General features: G+C 49.1%; 1 protein-coding gene across 3 annotated transcripts in view; it reads right to left on the reverse strand.

The window, feature by feature from the left end:
• CEP43 (centrosomal protein 43) overlaps positions 1 to 19,055 on the reverse strand; it is a 67,240-nt gene extending 48,185 nt beyond the window's left edge. For all 3 annotated transcript variants that reach the window (XM_029049165.2, XM_029049166.2, XM_029049163.2), the window contains exons 1-2: positions 18,935 to 19,055; positions 9,326 to 9,379 (exon numbers count right to left, since the gene is read on the reverse strand). In XM_029049165.2, the coding sequence (XP_028904998.2) occupies positions 9,326 to 9,379; positions 18,935 to 19,051 (171 nt within the window). In that variant the 5' untranslated portion in view covers positions 19,052 to 19,055. The remainder of the gene's footprint in view (positions 1 to 9,325; positions 9,380 to 18,934) is intronic.
• Positions 19,056 to 23,317: the final 4,262 nt, after the last annotated feature.

Below are 23,317 nucleotides of genomic sequence, written 5' to 3' on the forward strand. Positions count from 1 at the left end.
GTCAAATGCATACATGTGAACATAAAACTAATATCTAGTGGAAAGAATATGGAACTGGGAGTTAGGAGACCTGAATTCTTATCACGGCACTCTCCTGCTGTGCGACTCTGGGAAAGTCACTTAAACTTCTCTCTGTCTCAGTTTCCTCACTTGTAAAATGGGAATAAGATACCTACTGTCCCTCACCTCGTAGAGAATGAGCTCCATGAGGAGCAGGAGCTGTCTAAACTGATTATATCTACTCATCCTTAGCACAGTGCTTGGCACATAGTAAGGTCTTAATCAGCTTCCTTTCTAGTTAACTTACTCTGCCTCCTTAGCCCACCCACTGGTGACGCCTTGCTTTCAACCCTTCCTCCTCCTGGGAACTCCTTCCCTCTTCAAATCTGCCAGACCCCAGGTCTTCCCATCTTCAAACCCCTTTTGAAATTGTACTTCCTCCAAGAGACTTTCTTCAATTAACTTTTCTTCTCATCAGATCTCCTAACTGCCATCTTGGAAGTTCTGAGCTACCTCAGCACCTATACACTCTCAATCACCATAGTATTTCTGTGGATATTGACTTACTCCTCTATTCGTCTACTCATCCACATATATTTTCCATTCCCTTTATCCCTCTTACCTGTAATGTATTTTGTGTCCATCTTCCCTGCTATCCTGTTAGCCTCCTGGGCACAGAGGTGTGTCTTCTAACAGTTTTGTACTCTCCCAAATGCCTACAATAGGGGACTACCCACTACCCGACTCCTTGAGAAACTCCAGTGCTTGCCCATCTACCTCCGCAACAAACAAAAACTCCTCACCACTGGCTTTAAAGCACTTAATCACTTTGCCTCCTCCTACCTCACCTTGCTACTCTCCTACAATCCAGCCCGCAAACTTCGTACCTCTAACACTAAGTAAGGAGTAAGTCAATATCTATCTCATCTAGCTCACCGCCAACCTCTCGCCCACATCCTACCTCTGGCCTGGAACACCCTCCCTCCTACCAGACAGATAATTGCTCTCCCCCACTTCAGAAACCTTATTGAAGGCACATCTCCTCCAAGAAGTCTTCCCTGACTAAGCCCTCCTCTCCTCTTCTCCACTCCCTTCTGCGCTGCTCTTACTTGCTCCTTCAATCATTCTCCCTCCCATTCTCACAGCACCTATGTACATAGCAGTAATTTATCTATTTATTGATTGATATTAATGTCTGTCTCCCCATCTAGATTGTGAGCTTGCTGTGGGCAGGGACTATGACTCTTTATTGTCTTATTGTACTCTCCCAAACATTTAGCATAGTGCTTCACACACAGTAAGTGCTCAATAAATACAACTGAATGAACGAAGTAGGGACTCAGTAGATACTACTGACTGACAGGGACCAGAAATGGTCTGAATGGGGTGAGATGGAGGTTGTAGGCCTGAGGTTCCTGGGGTGGGAGAGGGGGAGGGGGTGATTGACTGATAGTAAGCGCTCAACATATACTATTGGTTGACTGATTAATTAAGGAATATGCGCAACAAGTGTTGGGATGCCAAATCAGTCATATTTACTGAGCGCTTATTGTATGCAGAGCACTGTACTAAGCATTTGGGAAAGGACAATAACAGAGTTGGTAGACATATTTCCTGCCCTCAAGGAACTTACAGTATAAAGGACAAAGTAAGAGATTCAGGGCTATGCACACTGCCATGAAACCAAGGCCCCCTTCCTGCTACCATGGCACTTCTGAAGACTGAAGATGGATCAGTCTCAGCTTAGCCACAGAGAGAATCCTGAAGAGATGGCAACTGCATTTCAATATTCTCAAGAGACCTTCCATTGAAGATGAGGCACCGAACATCGTAGAAAATCTTCCAACATGTGAAGGTATGGCATTTGACCTGCCTATGGACTAAATCACTGCGGCAGTTAGACCAGGAGGTAAAGCCTCTCAACCAGATATACTCATTGGCAAGAATAGAGGGGACACTGCTTAAACATTGACACAACCTCTTTTCATTCATTCAGTCAGTCATATTTATTGATCACTTACTGTGTGCAAAGCACTGTACTAAGCACTTGGGAGAGTAAAATATAACAATAAACAGATATGTTTCCTGCCCACAACGAGTTCCTCACCAGACAAAACTCAGGAATGCCAGAGGATCTCAAAGATACTATGACCGTCACCACCTTCAGGAAATAAGGCCAAAAATCAGATTGTGGTGATTACTGAAGCAGCTCATTACTTTCCATTGCTGGCAAGATCCTAGCCAGAGAAACCCTGGACTGGCTACTAAGGAATATCGTTGACCAAACACCCCTGGAATCATATGGCTTCATTTCACCTTGTGCCGCAGCAGACAATCTTAGCAGCACATCGGATTCCGGGACGTGAAGGGAGTACCTATTAAACACCATACAAAAGTATTTGACCCCATCAATAAAACTGGACTCGGAAAATTATTTAGCAAATTCGGCTGCCCTAAAAGGTCATTAGGATTTTCAAACACTGTAACGATAGCATACGATAGATAGAGAAGCAGCGTGGCTCAGTGGAGAGAAGCAGCGTGGCTCAGTGGAAAGAGCACGGGCTTTGGAGTCAGAGTTCATGGGTTCGAATCCCGGCCACTTGTCACTTGTCAGCTGTGTGACTTTGGGCAAGTCACTTAACTTCTCTGTGCCTCAGTTACCTCATCTGTAAAATGGGGATTAAGACTGTGTGCCAAGGTGGACCTGGGCACCAGCTACCCAAAGGTCAAAATGCCATCAGTGACGTAACCTCTCTGGCCAGAGGAGGCAGGATGGGAAGATAGTTGTCCCTCACCTCCGTGCCCACCCAATAAGGTATGGAAGGGAAGGGAGCGGAAGGGGGCGGAGATTGAACAGGAAGGAAGTGGGGACCACCCAAACCAAAGGTAATAAATACCTGTTGCCTCTGGTGCTCGGGTCTCTCTGGGAAGATCACAGCGGTAGCAACGGCCACCCACGTGTCTCTCCCTGTCCCGAGCACCAGACACCATTCTACCACCAGGAACAACGCACAGAGACAGGGGTCGCGGGACGGGTGAGTGTAACACATAACTGGGTTAAATACATAAGTGGGTAATATATGAGTGTAACACATATGTGAGCTTAGTGTATAAGCGGGCAATGTATGAGTATAATGCACATGTGAGTTTAGTGCGTAAGTGGGTAGCGTTCAAGCGAGTGTAACGCGCAAGTGAGTTTAACGCACGAGTGTGTAACGCATAAGTAAGTCTAAGGCCTATATGGGGTCGGCGCATAAGTAGATTGAACGCTTAAGTGGATTCCTCCCAAGTGGGTGCGCACATGGTGGGAACTAGCCGCCTCACCATGTTGTGAGTAAACCATTAACGAGCTCTTCCTGGGCAGGCCCTGGTGTCCGCCCACACTCGAGTAACATACTAGTGTAATCCTCCCATCAGGGAAGCTTTAACACCAAATTCCCCCCAAAGGGGAAGCTTTAACACCATATTTCTCCCAAAAGGGAAGGCCGACTGTCGCATCTAAATAATTAATTAATTCAATCCGCCCCGCGGAATAAATTCTATACCAAACTCAGGTTTTCCATCTCCAGCCCCTCTCTCTCTCTCTCTCTCTCCCGCGCCGATTCCGAAAGAACCTGTCCCCGGCAACGGGTGACATAAATGGCGACGAGGATGGGATCGGCGATAGGCAACAGAGAGCCAGGAGGGCTATTTGAATTCTTTGCGAATCAGGGATGGAAAACCCCGAGATGGGACAGCCGCTGGGTGGAGGACCATTGGGAAGATCCGGCCAATCTGGTGAGGGAGTTTTGTAATTGGCGTGAGGATACCCAAATCAGGAAAAGGAAAGGAAAGACTGCCTTTCTCGGCCTCCTAGCAACAGTGCTGCAGGCCGCCACCGCTGGCGGTAGCGGCAGGAAAGGGACGCCCTGGAGGCGAAACTAAGGGAACGTGACACGAGATGCCTCTTATTGCAGACAGCGGCTGAGGTTAAAGCACAGCAGAACACCCTTTTGGAGCAGAAATTGGCACCCCGGGTGGCCAAGGAGTTAAAGGAGAGGAGAAACCTTCCGGTAACCGAGCAGGAGGTTAAGCAAGTCATGTACTCGGGAATTTGCCGGGGAATTGCTCAGGGGAAGGGAAGGGAGATCTCGGCCCCCTACCAGAAGTGGAACCGCCCCCTCCCTAGCAGAATCAGGTGGTGCCCCCGCAGAATCCCAAGTGCCAGCCCAAGCCCATCTACCCTATTATCAAGGAGGAGCGGAACCCTGAGGGAAAGGTCACCACCCAGACTATGGGCTTCACAGCCCCTGAGCTCAGGCAGATCTCTAAGGAGTTTTCCCGGGACGCCGGGGAACCGGTGATAGCCTGACTGGCTAGGATTTGGAAGGGAGCAGCCGCTCAGGTAGACCTCAGCCCAAATGAAAGCAGCCGCCTAGATTTGGGTCCAGGGGTGGATGTATCCCATACTCACACACAAGGTCGAACTCTTTGGACCCTCGCAGTACATTGGGCTCGGATGATACCGCCGAGTGAACAAGGAAGGGCCGGCACTCTCCGGTGGACCGACCTAACTACACTAATCCAGCATCTCCTGGTGCTTGGGATCGAACAACTCCTGGATGATAGGGAGAAAACTCAGGAACCTAGTCCATGGTCCCTACCCGCCCAAGAGGGTTTACTTCGTGCCATAGTAATGGGTGCACCCCCGGGGCCAGAGCATGCTCTGGCTCACCGCTTGAGGGATAGAGCCAAAGGAGCAAGCACTTGGAGCGCATTGGCCAATGTGGTCAATAGTGACTATTTCAGTCCTCTGAGGTACCCATTACCCGGCGTGTAGCAACCATGATTGGGAAGGGCCTAGGTTTGAGGAGGACAAAGTCAGCCCCAACATATACTAGAAGGGACACCCGCCAACCTCCGAAGCGGATCGGCTCAGGAAGATTGGGCTTAGGACGGGTAGCTATTTGGCGGGAGTTGAGGGAACGGGGCTTTCCTATGGACGAGTTAGATGGACTACCCACCCATATCCTAAAACTGCTCACTCTGGAAGGTACACCACAGGTCCCAACCACCCCGGAGGAGGAAGACTAGGAGGGAGATCCGGTGGGCCCGGCTAATGGACGGTGGCCGCGGCCCTTTACAGGCCTATGACCGTCCTAATGGATGACCGCCAGGAAGTCTCTTTCCTGGTAGATACCGAGGCCCAGATCCTCCACCAGGGATGGGGCTCAGCACACCTTTACATAGCTCCCACAGGGATACAAACACAGCTCACCACCCTCCCCTGAGAAGGATACTGGAGACAGATTGGGAAGCGAGTCATTATCCGGCATTCCCCGAAAGGCCAGTTATGGGTTTACCCTTATGAGAGCTCTGACGGGACAGATTTGGGACAGCTAATACCAATGAGGGCTGCCCACTAACTCTGGTAGAGGCTTGGACATCCTCCAAGACCTAAGCTCTTCTCTTTGGCAGATACCACACCTGGGAGAGGGGAAATGTTGACCCACCGCTCCATGAATCTGCTCGGCCTGCTTGTCATCCTGACCCTGGAATGTGGGAGAGCCCGCGGCAACATCTTCTTGAAGGCCTTGGCCCACTATAGCCAGGACCTGAACGTTTCAAACTGTTGGGTTTGTGGGCATTCCCCATTGAATGGAGGGGGAGGGTACCCCCTTATAGCCCATCCTTATGACAACTCCACCTGGTTCAATACAACGGGAGCCCCCCATCCCTGCAGCACCGGCCCTGTCGCGGAGCCCGCAAATGCCACCACATACCTTATGGTGAGTGGGTGGACTGACCATGCCGTGTTCCCATTCTGCTTTCACAGTACTGGTACCAAATTCTGGGCAGGCAATAGTTCCCATGTATGTGACGTAGCTAAGCTCCAGGGCGGGCGCAGATCTGCGGCCGGACATTGTGGCCCGCTGACCACCAAGCAGGGGGTGGATGTCCGCTCCCATGGCCTGCTCACTGCGAATGGGACCTTTGGCAACAGTGGCACCATCCCCTGTGCGGTACCTGCCTATCTAATTTGTGGCATCCGTGCCTATCGGTGGCTCCCTGCCGGCTGGGGAGGGACATGCTTCCTTGGTTTTGTGCTCCCGGCCATCCGTCACACCCTGAGTCGCCCGGAAGGTCGACTCCGAAACCGTCGGGGGGCCCCAATCTCAGTCTGAACGCTTCTTCGGGATTATGTTTCCTGCATATGGGTTTGCACGGGCGGCTCGTGAAATACTTAACCTAGCTAAACTAATTGAACAGCTAACCAATGACACTGCTGTCAGCCTTATGGCCCTCAGGGACGAACAGAAAGCCATCCGGACGACCGTCCTTCAGAACTGAATGGCCCTTGACTTCCTCCTCGCCAGCCAAGGAGGGGTCTGCAAGCTTATCGGGAAGGAGTGTTGCACCTTTATCCCTGACAATTCTGGACATGTGGACGCAATTGTTGCCGATATGTACCACGCAGTTAACCAGTACCAGAATGATGACACCGCTGGAGGAGTCTGGGACTGGTTCCAAGGAGTCTTTACGAACTGGGGGAGCTCACTATTCCATGGGTTGCTGCTGCTTTTGCTCTTGTTGGTGGGCATAGTGGGGGGATGCTGATTCCTAGGTTGCTGTTGCTCGGTCCTCTCCACATGCATGCGACAAACACTGCAGTCGTCCCCGACTCCTCTCTCTGTGCATTACCTCAAGAATGTTGTAGTCCACCAGTCACCCTCTCTACCTCTGGTCACCACACCTTAAAGGCTCCGCGCCCCCACCCCCGGTCCTAAGCCCCTGGCCAGAGCATGGGCCCTGTCCTCTGCCCCGACCTATGGATCTACTCTCTGGACTTCTGTGGCCAGCCAGGAGAGGATATCAGTTCCTTGTGGTCAGGGGAGGGACAATGTTGGAGGGCACAGCCTCCGGCATCACTCCACCACCACGCGCCCCGGAGGGGACGCAGGGAAGGTTGGGGTCAAATGGGCACGTATGGCGAGGGCCAAGGGGTGGTATGTGCCAAGGTGGACCTAGGCACCGGCTACCCAAAGGTCAAAATGCCATCAGTGACGTAACCTCTCTGGCCAGAGGAGGCAGGACGGGAAGATAGGTGTCCCTCACCTCCATGCCCACCCAATAAGGTATGGAAGGGAAGGGAGCGGAAGGGGGCGGAGATTGAACAGGAAGGAAGTGGGGACCACCCAAACCAAAGGTAATAAATACCTGTTGCCTCTGGTGCTCGGGTCTCTCTGGGAAGATTACAGCGGTAGCAACGGCCACCCACGTGTCTCTCCCTGTCCCGAGCACCAGATGCCATTCTGCCACCAGGAACAACGCACAGAGACAGGGGTCGCGGGATGGGTGAGTGTAACACATAACTGGGTTAAATTCATAAGTGGGTAATGTATGAGTGTAACGCATATGTGAGCTTAGTGTATAAGCGGGCAATGTATAAGTGAGTATAATGCACATGTGAGTTTAGTGCGTAAGTGGGTAGCGTTCAAGCGAGTGTAACGCGCAAGTGAGTTTAACGCACGAGTTTGTAACGCATAAGTAAGTCTAAGGCCTAAATGGGGTCGGCGCATAAGTAGATTGAACGCTTAAGTGGATTCCTCCCAAGTGGGTGCGCACATGGTGGGAACTAGCCGCCTCACCACATTGTGAGTAAACCATTAACGGGCTCTTCCTGGGCGGGCCCTGGTGTCCACCCACACTCGAGTAACATACTAGTGTAACCCTCCCATCAGGGAAGCTTTAACACCAAATTCCTCCCAAAGGGGAAGCTTTAACACCATACTTCCCCCAAAAGGGAAGGCCGACTGTCGCATCTAAATAATTAATTAATTCAATCCGCCCCGCGGAATAAATTCTATACAAAACTCAGGTTTTCCATCTCCAGCCCCCCTCTCTCTCTCTCTCTCTCCCGCGCCGATTCCGAAAGAACCTGTCCCCGGCAACGGGTGACAGACTGTGAGCCCCATGTGGGACAACCTGATTCCCCTGTGTCTACCCCAGCGCTTAGAACAGTGCTCAGCACATAGTAAGCGCTTAACAAATACCAACATCATCATCATAGCATGGCAATTCAAGACAGAGCTGGGGGTGTCCTGTCCAATCCACTCTCCAGTGCAGGGGGTAAAGCAGGGAAGCCGAATGAGCCCAGTCCTGTAAAATGTATTCTATGGGGTCCCACTGGAAGGTGAGGTGTGAGAATACACTTTTGCTCCTCCAGGAAACTTCCAAGTCAACAGGCTCTGAGAATAACCCAAAGCCCTCAAGACCTTCAATCAAGTATTTCTGAAAGCAGATGATTGTAACTTATAGGCACATAACCAAGAAGGCATGCAAACCACTGTAAATCACTTCTCCAAATAATCCAAATGAAATGGGCTGACAATAAATCTGAACAAAACCAAGGAAAGCTAAACACACAACCAAAACTCTATATTGGCAACCCAAAGTAAATATTGTCACAAAATTCTGCTACCTAGGCAGCACACTAACCAATGATGCAACAATAGACAAGGAAATAAAAAACCAACTAGAGGCAGCCATGACATCGTCTGGAAAACTATTAATCAGAATGTAGGCTCTCTCTATGGCTCTGAGTCCTGGACTTCCACAGATGCTATACTGGACACTCGAGCAGCTCTATCAGTGTGTGTTATTTACAGACTATACTCAACATCAGATGGCAGGGTAGGATTCCAAATAACAAAGTCCTAAAACCAAGGCAGTTTATTGCAGCACTGAAAGTGTGCTCACTGTAACACCATTATGCAGAGTGTGAAAAACCAGGAGAATCTGCTCAATGCCAAGAACATGGCTCTATTGTAGTCTCACAAAAGCTCAGCACAGAATAAGTGCTCAAAAAATACCACTGACTGAGAGGAGACACGGGCAAGTAGCTGCTGGACAATGAACTGAAAATGGGAAACTAAAAGCAAACCTCAGTGTTCCATCCCAGTTGAAAGCTGGGAATCAACTACTGTCAAGAGACCAGTATAGCGTACTGCAATCAGGAAAGGAGAGGATCTGTTGGAGCAGATGTTCTGAAGGATTGTGAAACAAGGAGGCAAAGGTGGAACTAGTGCAAGCAACAGAGATGAGAGGATAACTGGGTCAGTCTTTGTAGGTACACAATGTGGCTGGAATTTTTCACACTCATATGCATCCATGGTGAATTTCACTGCCAGAAGCATCTTCAAGTACAAAAGACAGTTTTATCTTTATAAATTAACAAATTAAATATCTGGTTTTCCAAATAACACTTTTGTTACACTTCACTATTTAGCAGCTTTAGAGAAATTGCTTTAGAAGTTTGGTGAGTGCAAAGTTCACGGTTCCATACCTCTATTTTTTCTTGCTCTTCTAGTGCTAAAAATACCGCTGCTCGGAGTTCAGCCTACCAAAAAAGAAAATTAAAGTATTTAAAAAATAATTGTCTTAATGACAGAAAGGAAGCAAATCATCCAGCCTATAACCCTAAAATTATAACCCAGCTCCTCTGAACACTATTTATTTTTTAAACAGTTGAGCTCGTATTTGATAAGATAATTGATGCAAGTAAGGGCACACAATCTGAAAAACAAGCAAAACAGACAAAAATGATAATCATTAATCTAACTAAGGGTTCTGTGTACACCACACAAAAGACTGAAAGAATAACATAGAAAAAGGCAAGGTTAGTTTAGTGCCTTACCTTTAGCTACATTTCTGAACAGAATTTTTCATGTTTCGGTTCAGACATTCTCAGTCATAACAGACCAAAAGAGAAGCTAAATCCTTAAATTCCAAAAAGATTTTGAAATACAGTTCCTGGTTATCATTTAAACCACATATTTTTTGTTTTCTAAAAACCAGAAAAGCGAGGGAGAAAGAAATGGAAAAGAAAGCATGATAATTTCCAGGGAGTTAAAAAGCCATGTGCATGAAGTAAAGAGATCAATAAATCAGTCACAATTGCACTGTAGTAAGCGTACCCCAGACTACAATATAACAGAGTTGGTAGACATGTCCCTTGCCCACAAGGAGCTTAGAGTCTAGAGGGGGAGACAGACATTAAAATAAATTACAGCTATGTATATAGGTGCTGCAGGATTGAGAGTGGGGTGAAAAAGGGCACAAATCCAAGTACAAGGCAATGCAAAAGGAGGAGAGAGAGTAAGGGAAATGAGAGCTTAGTCGTAGAAGGCCATTTGGAGGAGATGCGATACTAATATAGCTTTGAAGGTGAGGAGAGTGGTGGTCTGTCAGATACGATGCGGGGAGGGAGTTCCAGGAAAGAGGCAGGATATAGGTGAGGGGGACGGCAATAAGATAAGGGGAGATCAAGGTACAGCAAGTAGGTTGGCATTAGAGGAATGAAGTGATCATGCTGGGTTGTACTAGGAAATCAGCAAGGAAAGAACAGGAGGAGGGACAGAGATTAAGTGTTTAAAACAAATGCTAAGAGGTTTCTGTTTGATGAAGAGGTGGATGACCAACTACTGTAGGTTCTTGAGGAGTGGGGTAACATAGATTGAATGTTTTTTCAGAAAAATGATCCAGATAGAGTGAAGTACAGACTGGAATCAGGACAGACAGGAAGCAGGGAGGTCAGCAAAGAGGCTGACAGCAGTCAAGGCAGGATAGGAAGAGTACTCGGATCAACACCATAGCAGGATGGAAAGGAAAAGGCAAGGGATTTGGTGACATACCAAATATGTGGGTTGAATGAGAGAGATGAGTTAAGGGTAATGCCAAGGTTGTGAGATAGGAAGGATGACGGGGCTGCCTACATTGATGGGAAAGTCAGTGGAAGGAAGAGGCTGGAGTGAGAAGTTGAGGAGTTCTGTTTTGAACAGGTTAAGTTTGAGGTATCAGTCAGACATGCAAGTAGCGATGTCGTGAAGGCGGGAGGAAATGCAAGACTGCAGAGAACAAGAAAGATCGGGGCTGGAGCTGTAGATTTGGGAATCATCTGCCTAGAGACGGTAGTTAAAGCCATGGAGATAATGGGTTCTCCAAGGGAGTGGGTGTAGATGGAGAATAGAAGGGGACCCAGAACTGAACCTTGAGGAACTCCCACAGTGAGGAGGTAGGAAGCGCAGGAGGAGCCTGCGAAAGGGATTGAGAAGGAGCAACCAGAAAGATAGCTGTGTTTGAAGGCAAAGTGGAAGGCGCATCAGGCAGTAAGTAGTTGAAGTTAGCAGTCACGGAGGGAAAAAGAACAGGTTTTTTTGAAAGTAGGACAGGATGGGGTTAAAAGTACAGGAAAAGGAGGTAGAATATGAAAGCAGAAGGTAGATCCCTTGAGAGATAGCTCAGAAAGATGCGCGAGTGGATGTGGAGTGGGAGGGAGATGTGGTGGGTTACAAACACACTGCTGCATAGACCCTATAACTTGAGGTACATCTCTCAATTCCTCAAAAACCTCCAATGGCTACCCATCTCCCTCTTTATCAAGGCTCTCCATTGGCTTCAAGGTTCCGCACCAGTTTTCCCCCATCACACATTTTGGCTCTCTTCACCTACTACTTTCCAGGTCACATTCTTTGTTCCTCCCAAGCTCACCTTCTAACTAACTCTCCTCGCTCATGGCTCTCCCGCATCCTACCCCTAACACTTTTTGTCCAGCCTGGAACTTACTTCCTCTGGAGCCACTCTTTAAACTAAATATGCCTCTGTCCTAGGTCTTCTTCCCTCTCCTTTTTCACTTCTTCCCTTGGGCTCATCCACTCCCATGGCTTCAATTACCACCTCTAAGTTCTGGTCCCAACCTCTCTCCTCTTCTTCCACCTTGCTTTTCTTCCTGCCTCCTGGAAGCTCACTATATCCAAAACAACTCATCTTCTCTCCCAAATTCCCTCCTCTTCTTTAACTTTCCCAAAACAGTTGATGACATACGACATAGGCTCCTTGTCTCTGAAGCAGGCAACCTTTGCCTCCTCCTTCCCTATCAATCCCCATTATGGCCAAATTCTGTTTGGTTTTTCCTCCAGAACATTTCTAGGATCCACCCCTTCCTCTCTTGACAAATGGTTAACATGCTGGTTCAGACACTTGCCATTTCCCACCTTGACTACTAAACATCAACCTCCTCACTGGTCTTCTTGTCTTCAGGCTATCTTCCCTCCAGTCCATTTGTCATTCGGCTGACCAGATCACTGGTTTAAAACTTCATTCTAAACACATCTCTCCTCTCCTCAGAAACAACCAATGGTTACCTATTCCTTTCCTCATCAAGCAAACATTCCTGATGACTGTCTTTAGAGCACTCCATTAGGACTCTCTCCTACTTTATCTACTCTCTTCTCCCACTGCAACTTGAACTCGCACTCTTCACTCCTCTCAAGAAAAATCTACTCCATTCATACATTCACTCGTATTTATTGAGCGCTTACTGTGTGCAGAAGACTGTACTAAGCGATTGGGAAGAGTACCGTAAAACGATGAACAGACACATTCCTGCCCGCAATGAGCTTGCAGTCTAGAGAGGGGGAGACAAACATTAATATACACAAATAAATTACAGGTATGTACATAAGTGCTGTGGGACTGCGGGGGGGAGGATGAACAAAGGTTGTAAGTCAGAGCAACACAGAAGGAAGTGGGAAAAGGGGAAAGGGTGGCTTAGTCAGGGAAGGCCTCTTGGAGAAGATGTGCCCTCAGATTTGAGGAGGGAGGGCATTCCAAGTAGCAGGTAGGACATGGGTGAGAGGTCGGCAGCAGGACAGATGAGGTTGAGGCACAGTGTGAAGGTTAACACTAGAGGGGCGAAGTGTGTGGGCTGGATTGTTGTAGGAGAGTAGCAAGGTAAGGTAGGAAGGGGTGAAGTGAGATGTGTTGAAGGCAAGAGGAAATACAAGACTGCAGAGAGGGAAGAGAGATCAGGGCTGGAGTGATTGAATGGAGTGAATGAGTTCTCCAAGGGAGTGGGTGTAGACGGAGATTAGAAGGGGACCCAGAACTGAACCCTGAGGGGGACACACACCCCCGCCCCACAGTTAGGGGGTGGGAGACAGAGGAGGAGCCTGGGAAGGAGTTTGAGAATGAACTGCCAGACAGATAAGAGGAGAACCAGGAAAGGACAGAGTCAGTGAAGTCAAAGTTGGATGATGTTTCCAAGAGAAGGGGGGTGGGCCCACGGTGTCGAAGGCAGCTGAGAGGTAGAGGAGGATTAAGATGGAGTAGAGGCCATTGGATTTGGAGAGGAGATCATCGCTGACCTTTGAGAGGGCCTTTTCCGTGGAGTGAAGGGGACGGGAGCCAAACTGGAGTGGTCAAGGAGAGAACTGGAGGAGAGGAATTGGAGACAACTGACTCAAGGAGTTTGAAGAGGAACGGTAGGCGGGAAATGGGGCCTCATCCTCACCTCTTCTGCACCAACCTCTTGCTCACTCCCTCTCCCTTCAACTTTGATAGGCCAAAGTTCTCCCCCTTTTCAAAGTCCTTCTGAGGCCGCTGGATTTGGCAAGAAGGAGAGCATAGGTGACCTTTGAGAGGGCATTTTCTGTGGAATGAAGGGGATGGGAGCCAGACTGGAGGTGGTCAAGGAGGGAATTGGAGGAGAGGAATTGGAGACAGCAGGTTGTAGACAAGTCACTCAAGGAGTCTGGAGAGGAACAGTAGGCGGGAGATGGGGCCTCATCCTCACCTCTTCTGCACCAACCTCTTCCTCACTCCCTCTCCCTTCAACTTTGATAGGCCAAAGTTCTCCCCCTTTTCAGTCCTTCTGAGATCCTATCCCCTAATGGTAGAGTTCCCCAATTCATATCTAATTTCTACTCTTTAAGTCTCTCTTACCACCTATTCAGCACTTATGTACTACCTAGCACTTAAGTCATCACAATTAATGAGTTGCATCTATTGAGCACTTACTGTGTGCAGGGCACCCTATTAAGTGCTTGGGAGAGGATGAAAGACCTGAAAGAGACATTCTCTGCTCACCAGAAGATTAAACTGCAGTTCTGTACATCCTGACTTACATATTCTACTATAATAATAATAATAATAATAATCGTGGTATTTAAGTGCTTACTAAATGTGCCTAGCACTGTACTAAGTGCTGGGGTAAATACAAGGTAATCAGGGTAGACACAGGTAAGCACTTTTTCCTACTTTTAAATTATTTTTCTGCTGCCCCCTTTAGAGTGTACATTATTTCTGGGTGGGAATCGTGTCATCTATCACTCAATCACACTTATTGAGCGCACTGTACTAAGCAATTGGGACAGTACAATATAACAGAGTTGGTAGACATGTTTCCTGCCCACGAGCTTACAGTATGGAGGGAGAGACAGACATTAATATGTATAAATAAATTACGGATAAGTGCTGTGGGGCTGAGGCAGGAGTGAATAAAGTGAGCAAATCCAAGGACAAGGGAAATGCAGAAGGGAGTGGGAGAGGAGGAAATAGAGGCTTAGTCAGGAAAGGCCTCTTAGAAGGGATGTGCCTTCAATAAAGATTTAAGGCGGGGGAGAGTAATTGTCGGATATTCATTCAATAGCATTTATTGAGCGCTTACTATGTGCAGAGCACTGTACTAAGTGCTTGGAATGTAAAATTCGGCAACAGATAGAGACAATCCCTGCCCACTGACGGGCTTACAGTCTAATCGGGGGAGACAGACAAAAATAATAGCAATGAATAGAATCAAGGGGATGTACATCTCATTAACAAAATAAATAGGGTAATAAAAATATATACAAATGAGCAAATAAGCACAGTGCTGAGGGGAAAGGAGAGGGGAAGGAGCAGAGGGAAAGGGGGGAAGGGGACTTAGCTGAGGGGAGGTGAAGGGGGGGCAGAGAGGCAGCAGAGGGAAAAGGGGAAGCTCAGTCTGGGAAGGCCTCTTGGAGGAGGTGAGCTCTCAGTAGGGCTTTGAAGAGGGGAAGATAGTTTGGTGAAGGTGAGGAGGGAGGGCATTCCAGGCCAGCGGGAGGACTTGGGCCAGGGGCGACGGCGGTACAGGCGAGAACAGGGGACGGTGAGGAGGTGGGTGGCAGAGAAGCGGAGTGTGCAGGGTGGGCAGTAGAAAGAGAGAAGGGAGGAGAGGTAGGAGGGGGCAAGGTGATGGAGAGCCTTGAAGCCTAGAGTGAGAAGTTTTTGTTTCATGCAGAGGTTGATAGGCAACAAAGGGGAGGCGTTCCAGGCCAGAGTTAGGACGCAGGCAAAAGGTCAGAGGTGAGATATGTGACAGCAAAGTACAGTGAAGAGGTTGACGCTGGAGGAGTGCAATATGAGGGCTGGGTTAATAAGAATCCTGGTATGTGCCAGGTACTGTACTAAGCCCTGGGGTAAGTACAAGATAATCAGGTTGGACAGGGTCCCTGTCCCACATAGGGCTCACAGTCTTAACCCCCATTTTACAGATGAGGTAAGTGAGGCTCAGGGAAGTGATTGCCCAAGGTCATGCAGCAGACAGGTGGCGGAGCAGGATTAGAACCCAGGTCCTTCTGACTCCCAGGCCCGTGTCCTATCCACTAGACCATGTTGCTTTGCTTGGTTATAGGAGTTATAGTGATCTACCTCTATCCTACCCTTCTAAGCACTTAAAACCGCGTTCTGCAGCCTGTATTCTAACTTACCACGCTTCACATTGGCAGGAAGGATAGAAGCAGTGGGAGACGCTGCCTTTGGACTGTAACTGTGGTATTTACTGTAGCTGCAGCCGAGCCATAGGTAGCCTGAGGCTGCTCTTCTAGCCACCATACCCTATGGCTAGCATTTATCCCCCTCCACATCTTTCATGCTGTTTTGGCAATCTTTTTAGTTGCTCATTTTGTATCTGCTGCCATTTCCCTTTCCCTCTTTACTCTTAGACTGTCAGACCCTCCAGGCCCAGGGACTCTAATTCTCACTCATATTTTTTCACAGTGTTTCATTGAGTCCATCACACCCAATAAGCACTTAACAGATACTGTTTAATCAGTAGGTGCTCAATCAATCCTACTGGTTGCTTGATGCCTTTCGTGCCTTGAAGAACTATATAGAAGCAAAGCACTGCACCACTGCAATTCTGGGTGAACTAGCTTCCAGCCACCATCAGTGACAAGTCCCGAAGCCAAACTTCCACACCAGAAACCGAGCATAAGGTTGGAAGACACATCTGCCGTCTCCGCCACAACCAACAAATATTTCCGACAGCAACTGGTACCAGCCTAAGCAATGGGTTGGGGGTGTCTGGATATATGACTAAGAGGGTGAGGGCGGAGACTAGGCGGACGGGGTCCCCAACTCATGAGGGATACTGACTGCCCCATTGGTTAGAGCCCGAGCCTGAGAGTCAGAAGGAGCTGGGTTCTAATCCCGACTCTGTCACTCTCTACTGCGTGATACTATTCTCAGCTCAGTCTTCCCAGCAGAATGGCCTAATGGATAGAGCCCAGGTCCGGGAGTTAGAAGGTCTAAATCTGGCTCCATCACTTGTCTGCTGTGTGACCTTGGCCAAGTCACTTCACTTCCCTGGGCCTCAGTTACCTCATCTGTAAAATGGTGATTGAGACTGTGAACCCCATGTGGGACAGGAACAGTGTCCAACTCTATTTGCTTTTATCACCCCAGTGCTTAGTACAGTGCCTGGCACATAGTAAGCACTTAACAAACACCATAATTACTATTAGTGATAGAGCATGGGCCTGGGAGTCAGAAGGGCCTAATCCCGCTCCCGCCTCCACCATTTGTCTGTGGTGTGACCTAAAACAAATCACTTCACTAGGCCTCAGCTACCTCATCCATAAAATGGGGTTTAGGACCGTGAGCCCCATGTGGGACAGGGACCATGCCCATCTGGATTCGCTTGCTTCCACCCCACTGCTCGGTTCAGTGTCTGACATTTGATAAGTGCTTAAATGTGACAATATTTATTATTAAAACAGGGCTCCATGTGGGGCCCAATGTAAAGTTGCAGAAAAAGGGAAAATCACTTCAGTTCCGCCTTCACACGGCGACGCTGCTGGGCCCGGATCATTCATTCAATCGTATTTACTGAGAGCTTAGTGTGTGCAGAGCACTGTACTAAGCACTTGGGAAAGTATATGGCGTAGTGGATAGAGCATGGGTCTGAAAGTCAGAAGGTCATGGCCGGCTTTTCCACTTTGCTATGTGAACTTAGGCAAGTCGCTTGATTTCTCTGTGCCTCATGTACCTCACCTGTAAAATGGGGATCGAAACTGTGAGCCCCCTTTGGATCAGGGAATGAGTCCAACCACTCCAGCGCTTAGTACAGTGTCGGGCACATAGTAAGCGCTTAACAATTACCATCATCATTATTACAGTACAGCCACAAAGAGAGACAATCTATGTCTGCAGTCCCCACCCCTCTGCCCTTGGCTGTCTCGGTGTCCCTTTGGGATTGAGGGTCGGGGAATGTGTAGTATTATTAGTAATAATGATAATCGTGTTTATTGTGCGATCACTGTGTGCCAAGCACTGAACTGAGCGCTTGGGAAGGTACAATCCAACAGCAATCAACAACGAGGTCAGAGTTTAGAGAAGCAGCGTTCTTAGTGGCAAGAGCCCAGGCTTGGGAGTCAGAAGGTCATAGGTTCTAATCCCAACTCTGCCACTTGTCTGCTGTGTGATCTTGGGCAAACCCCTTCACTTCTCTGGGCTTCAGTTCCCTTATCTGTGAAATGGGGATGAAGACCATGAGCTCCATGTGGGACAACCTGATTAGCTCAGTGGCAAGAGCCTGGGCTTGGGAGTCAGGGATCATGGGTTCCAATCCCGGCTCTACCGCTTGCCAGCTGTGTGACTTTGGGCAAGTCACTTTACTGGGCCTCATCTGTAAAATGGGGATTGAAACTGTGTGCCTCACGTGGGACAACCTCAGCGTGGCTCGGTGGAAAGAGCCCGGGCTTCGGAGTCAGAGGTCATGGGTTCGAATTCCGACTCTGCCACTTGTCAGCTGTGTGACTGTGGGCAAGTCACTTCACTTCTCTGTGCCTCAGCTCCCTCATCTGTAAAATGGGGATGAAGACTGTGAGCCTCACATGGGACAATCTCCCCCTGCACTTAGAACAGTGCTCTGCACATAGTAAGCGCTTAACAAATACCAACGTTATTATTATCATCACCTTGCAGCCCCCCCAGCGCTTAGAACAGTCCTTTGCATATAGTAAGCGCTTTAGAAATACCACCATTATCATCAGCTTGCATCTTCCCCAGCGCTGCGCATAGGGCTTAACATTTGTAAGTGCTTAAGAAACACCCTACATAAAACAAAAATACCATCATCATAATACTAAGAGAGGGGAGGGAGGGGAGACGTTAATATAAATAAATAGATGGATAGTAAGCCCGTCAAAGGGCAGGGACTGTCTCTATCTGTTGCCGATTTGTCCATTCCAAGCGCTTAGTACAGTGCTCTGCACATAGTAAGCGCTCAATAAATACTATTGAATGAATGAATAAATGCCCCTTTTCCTCTGCTCCCCCTCCCCGCAGCCCCGGTGTATATTTGTGTCTTTTCTTGATTGGCACCGATGAGGCTCCTCTACCAATCCTCGTGTTGGTAGACCCTTTCCCCCCCCTTTCCCTCTGCTCCTTCCCCTCCCTCCCCTCAGCACTGTGCTCCTCTGCTCATTTGTATATATTTTTTCTTATCCTATTTATTTTGTTAATGAGGTGTCCATCCCCTTGATTCTATTTATTGCTATTGTTTTAATGAGATGTTCATCCCCTTGATTCTATTTATTGCTTCTGTTCCTGTCTGTCCGTCTCCCCCGATTAGACTGTAAGCCCGTCAATGGGCAGGAACTGTCTCTATCCGTTGCCGATTTGTCCATTCCTAGCGCTTAGGACAGTGCTCTGCACATAGTAAGCGCTCAATAAACACTAGTGAATGAATGAATGGACAGCGGACAGCGGTCGTCCCCGGCTGGGGCTGCGCCGTCATCTCCCCAGCGCTTAGCGCAGTGCACACAGTGAGGGGTGAGTGCGGAGGAGCGAATGCCGGGGGTCCGGGCCTCACCTTGATCCTGCTGAGGACGCCGCTGTTCTCCAGCGTCTGCACCAGCAAGTCCCGCAGCTCGGTGTCCTCGTCCGGGGCCGCGGCCGAGCCCGCCGCCATCACCGCCGCCGCCGCCATCTTGCTTCTCCTAGACAACGGCCCCAGCGGCGCCAGCCGCACGTCCGCCGCCGCACATTCGCCACGGCGTCGCCGCCGCTCATTCGCCAAGGCGCCGCCGCCGCGGGGCCTCCCGCCCGGGCCCCGACCCCCCGCGGCCCCGCCGGCGTCCCCGCCCCCTCGGAGCCCCCCGGTCCCGGGATCCCCCCCCCTCCCGAGGACCGGCGCCCCCGAATCCGGGTTGCGACGAATCTGCGGACGCCGCTCCGGGCGGCGGGAGCTTTGAAGGCGGCGGCGGGACGATGGACACAGCGCCGCCTGCCGGCGCAGCCCTGCCCTACCTCTACGGGGCGTTGCGCTACCCCTCCCGCGCTATTCTCTGCCGAGCATCCTTAAGCACAGTGGGGTGGGATTTGTTAAGCGCTTACTGGGTGCCGAGCACTGTTCTGAGCGCCGGGGTCATCATCCCAGCTCTGCCACTTGTCGGCCGGTGACTGTGGGCAAGTCACTTCTCTGGGCCTCAGTGACCTCATCTGGAAAATGGGGATGAAGACTGTGAGCCCCACGTGGGACAACCTGATGACTCTGTATTCATTCAATAGTATTTATTGAGCGCTTACTATGTGCAGAGCTTGGAATGTACAAATCGGCAAAAGATAGAGACAGTCCCTGCCCTTTGACGGGCTTACAGTCTGTATCTACTCCAGCGCTTAGAACAGTGCTCGGCACCTAGTAAGCGTTTAACAAATACACTATTATTATCAACATTATCAGGCTGCCCCACGCGGGGCTCGCAGTCTTCATCCCCATTTGACAGATGAGGCAACTGAGGCCCGGAGAAGTAAAGGGACTCGCCCAAGATCACGCTGCAGACAAGTGGCAGAGTCGGGATTAGAACCCGTGACCTTCTGAATCCTGGGTCTCTGCTCTATCCACAACCCTATTCTAAACGCTGGGATAGATTTATTAAGCGCTTGGTGTGTGCAGAGCGCTGTCCTAAGCACTTGGGACACTGCAATGATAAGTACAGTACTCATTCAGCACTTACTATGTGCCCAGCACCAATAATAACAATAGTGGGATTTGTTAAGCTCTTAATATGTGCCAAGCACTATTCTAAGCACTGGGGTACATACAAGTTGATCAGGTTGCCCCATGTAGGGCTCTTCATCCCCATTTTACAGATGAGGCAACTGAGGCCCAGAGAAGTAAAGTGAAGTGCCCTAGGTCACACAGCAGACAAGTGTTAGACCAGGGATTAGAACCCATGACCTTCTGACTCCCAGGCCTATGCGCTATCCCCAACACTATTCTAAGCGCTGGGGTAGATTCATTCCTTCAGTCATATGTATTGAGTGCTTGGTGTGTGCAGAGCGCTGTACTAAGCGCTTGGGACAGTGCAATGACAATAACGGTACTCGTTCAGTGCTTCCTATGTGCCTAGCACTAATAATAATAATATTCATGATGATGGTATTTGTTAAGAGCTTACTATGTGCCAAGCTCTGTTCTAAACACTGGGGTACATACAAGCTAAACAGGTTGTCATTCATTCAATCGTATTCATTGAGCGCTTACTGTGTGCAGAGCACTGTACTAAGTGCTTGGAAAGTACAGTTGGGCAACAGTTAGAGACAATCCCTACCCATCAACGGGCTCACAGTCTAGAAGGTAGATAGACAACAAAACAAAAACAAGTAGACAGGCATCACTACCATCAAAATAGATAAATAGAACCATAGATTAATACACACCATTAATAAAATAGAGCAATAAATAAATACAAATATATACAAGTGCTGTGGAGAGGGGAAGGGGGTAGAGCAGAGGGAGGGAGTAGGGGGCATTGGGGAGGAAAGGAGGAGCGGAGGGAAAGGGAGGGCTCAGCCTGGGAAGGCCTCTCAGAGGAGGTGAGCTCTCAGTAGGGCTTTGAAGAGGGGAAGAGAGTTAGTTTGGCAGATGTGAGGAGGGAGGGCATTTCAGGTCAGCGGGAGGACGTGGGGCAGAGGTCAACAGCGGGACAGGAGAGAAAGAGGCACAGTAAGGAGGTTAGCAGAGTGTGTGGGCTGGGCTGTAGGAGGAGAGAAGGATGGTAAGGTAGGAGGGGGCAAGGTGGTGGAGCGCTTTGAAGCCAAGAGTGAGGAGTTTTTACTTCATGTGAAGGTTGATAGGCAACCACTGGAGATATATGAGGAAGGTGGGTGACATGACCAAAGCGTTTCTGTAGAAAGATAATCCTGGCAGCAGAGTGAAGTATAGACTGAAGCGGGGAGAGACAGGAGGATGGGAGATCAGAAAGGAGGCTGATGCAATAATCCAGTCAGGATATGATGAGAAATTGTGCCAACAAGGTAGCGGTTTGGATGGAATGGAAAGGGTGAATCTTAGCAATGTTGTGAAGGTGAGACCGTCAGGTTTTGGTGATGGATTGGATGTGTGTGGTGAATGAAGGGGGGGATGACACCAAGATTGCGGGCTTGTGAGACGGGAAGGATGGTAGTGCCATCCACATTGTCGGGAATGTCAGGGAGAGGACAGGGTTTGGGAGGGAAGATAAGGAGTTCAGTCTTGGACATGTTGAGTTTTAGGTGGCGGGCGGACATCCAGGTGGAGATGTCCTGAAGGCAGGAGGAGATACGAGCCTGGAGGGAGGGAGGGAGGGAGGGCGAGAGAACAGGGGAGGAGATGTAGATTTGGGTGTCATCTGCTTAGAGATGATAGTTGAAGCAATGGGAGCGAATGAGTTCACCAAGGGAGTGTGTATAGATGGAGAACAGAAGGGGACCAAGAACTGACCCTTGAGGAACCCCTGCAGTTAGGGGATGGGAGGGGAAGGAGGAGCCCCTGAAGGAGACCGAGAATGAACGGCCAGAGAGATGAGAGGAGAACTGGGAAAGGACGGAGTCAGTGAAGCCAAGGTTGGATAATGTGATGAGGAGAAGGGGATGGTCAACAGTGTCAAAGGCAGCTGAGAGGTCCAGGAGGATTAGGTTAGAGTAGGAACCATTGGATTTGGCGAGAAGGAGGTCATGGGTGACCTCTGAGAGGGCAGCTTCGGTGGAGTGGAGGCAACGGAAGCCAGATTGGAGCGGGTCCAGGAGAGAGTTGGATATATGGATATCCATAAGGTAGGATGACCGAAGATATCAGAAGTATATGAAAGACATCATTAATTAGAACTTGGACCCGCTCCATATTGGAAATGGAATATAATTAATTCTCAGAACAGCAAACAGAACAGCGCTTCGAGCCCCACGTGGGACGGGGACTGTGTCCAGCCTAATTAAGCTGAACCTACCCCAACTCTTGGAAAAGTGTTTGACACTTAGTAAGCACTTAACAAATACCATAAAAAATAAGGGCTTTGAAGCATGAGAAAACATAGAAAAGAACATCCTGAAATTCTAGGATGGAAATCCCTGGGAAGGAGAAGGTATCTACTCCCACTCCCTTGGAGCACTCATTCACTCCCATGGCTTCAACTACTACCTCTATGCAGATGATCCCCAAATCTACATCTCCAGCCCCAATCTCTCTCCCTCTTTCCAGTCTCATGTTTTCTCCTGCCTTCAAGGCATCTGTACTTGGATATCCTCCCGTCACTTCAAACTTAATATGTACAAAATAGGGCTCCTTATCTTTCCCTACAAAGCCTGTCTTCCCCATTATTTTCCCATCACTGTAGATGGCACCACCATCCCTTCCATCTAATGAGCCCGTAACCTTGGCGTTAACCTTGACTCCTCCCTCTCATTCAACCCACGTATTTAATCCATCACCAAATCCTGTCGGTCCCACCTTCCCAACGTGGCTAAAATCTGCCCTTTCCTCTCCATGCAAACTGCTACCACCTCAATACCATCACTCAGCCTATCCCACCTGGATTACTTCATCAGTCTCCCCACCTCCTCCCAGCCTCCTGCCTCTCCCCACTCCAGTCCATACTTCACTTTGCTGCTCAGATCATTTTTATTCAAAAATACTCAGGACAATTACTTTCTCCTCTCTTCAAAGTCTTAATGAAGGCACATCTTCTCCAAGAGGCCTTTCCAGACTAAGCCCTACTTTTCCTCATCTCCCATTTCCTTCTGTGTTGCCCAGACTTGCTCCATCTGTTCTTGCTCCATCTGTTCTCGCCCCCTCCCAGCCCCACAGCACTTATGTACATATCTGTAATTTTATTTATTTGTATTGATGTCTGTCTCCTTCCTCCCCTAGAATGTAAGCTCGTTGTGGGCAGGGAATGTAACTGTTTATTGTTGTGTTGTACTTTCTCAAAAGCTTAGT

This window comes from Ornithorhynchus anatinus, chromosome 21 (genome assembly GCF_004115215.2).
Source record: "Ornithorhynchus anatinus isolate Pmale09 chromosome 21, mOrnAna1.pri.v4, whole genome shotgun sequence".
NCBI lineage: Eukaryota > Metazoa > Chordata > Mammalia > Monotremata > Ornithorhynchidae > Ornithorhynchus > Ornithorhynchus anatinus.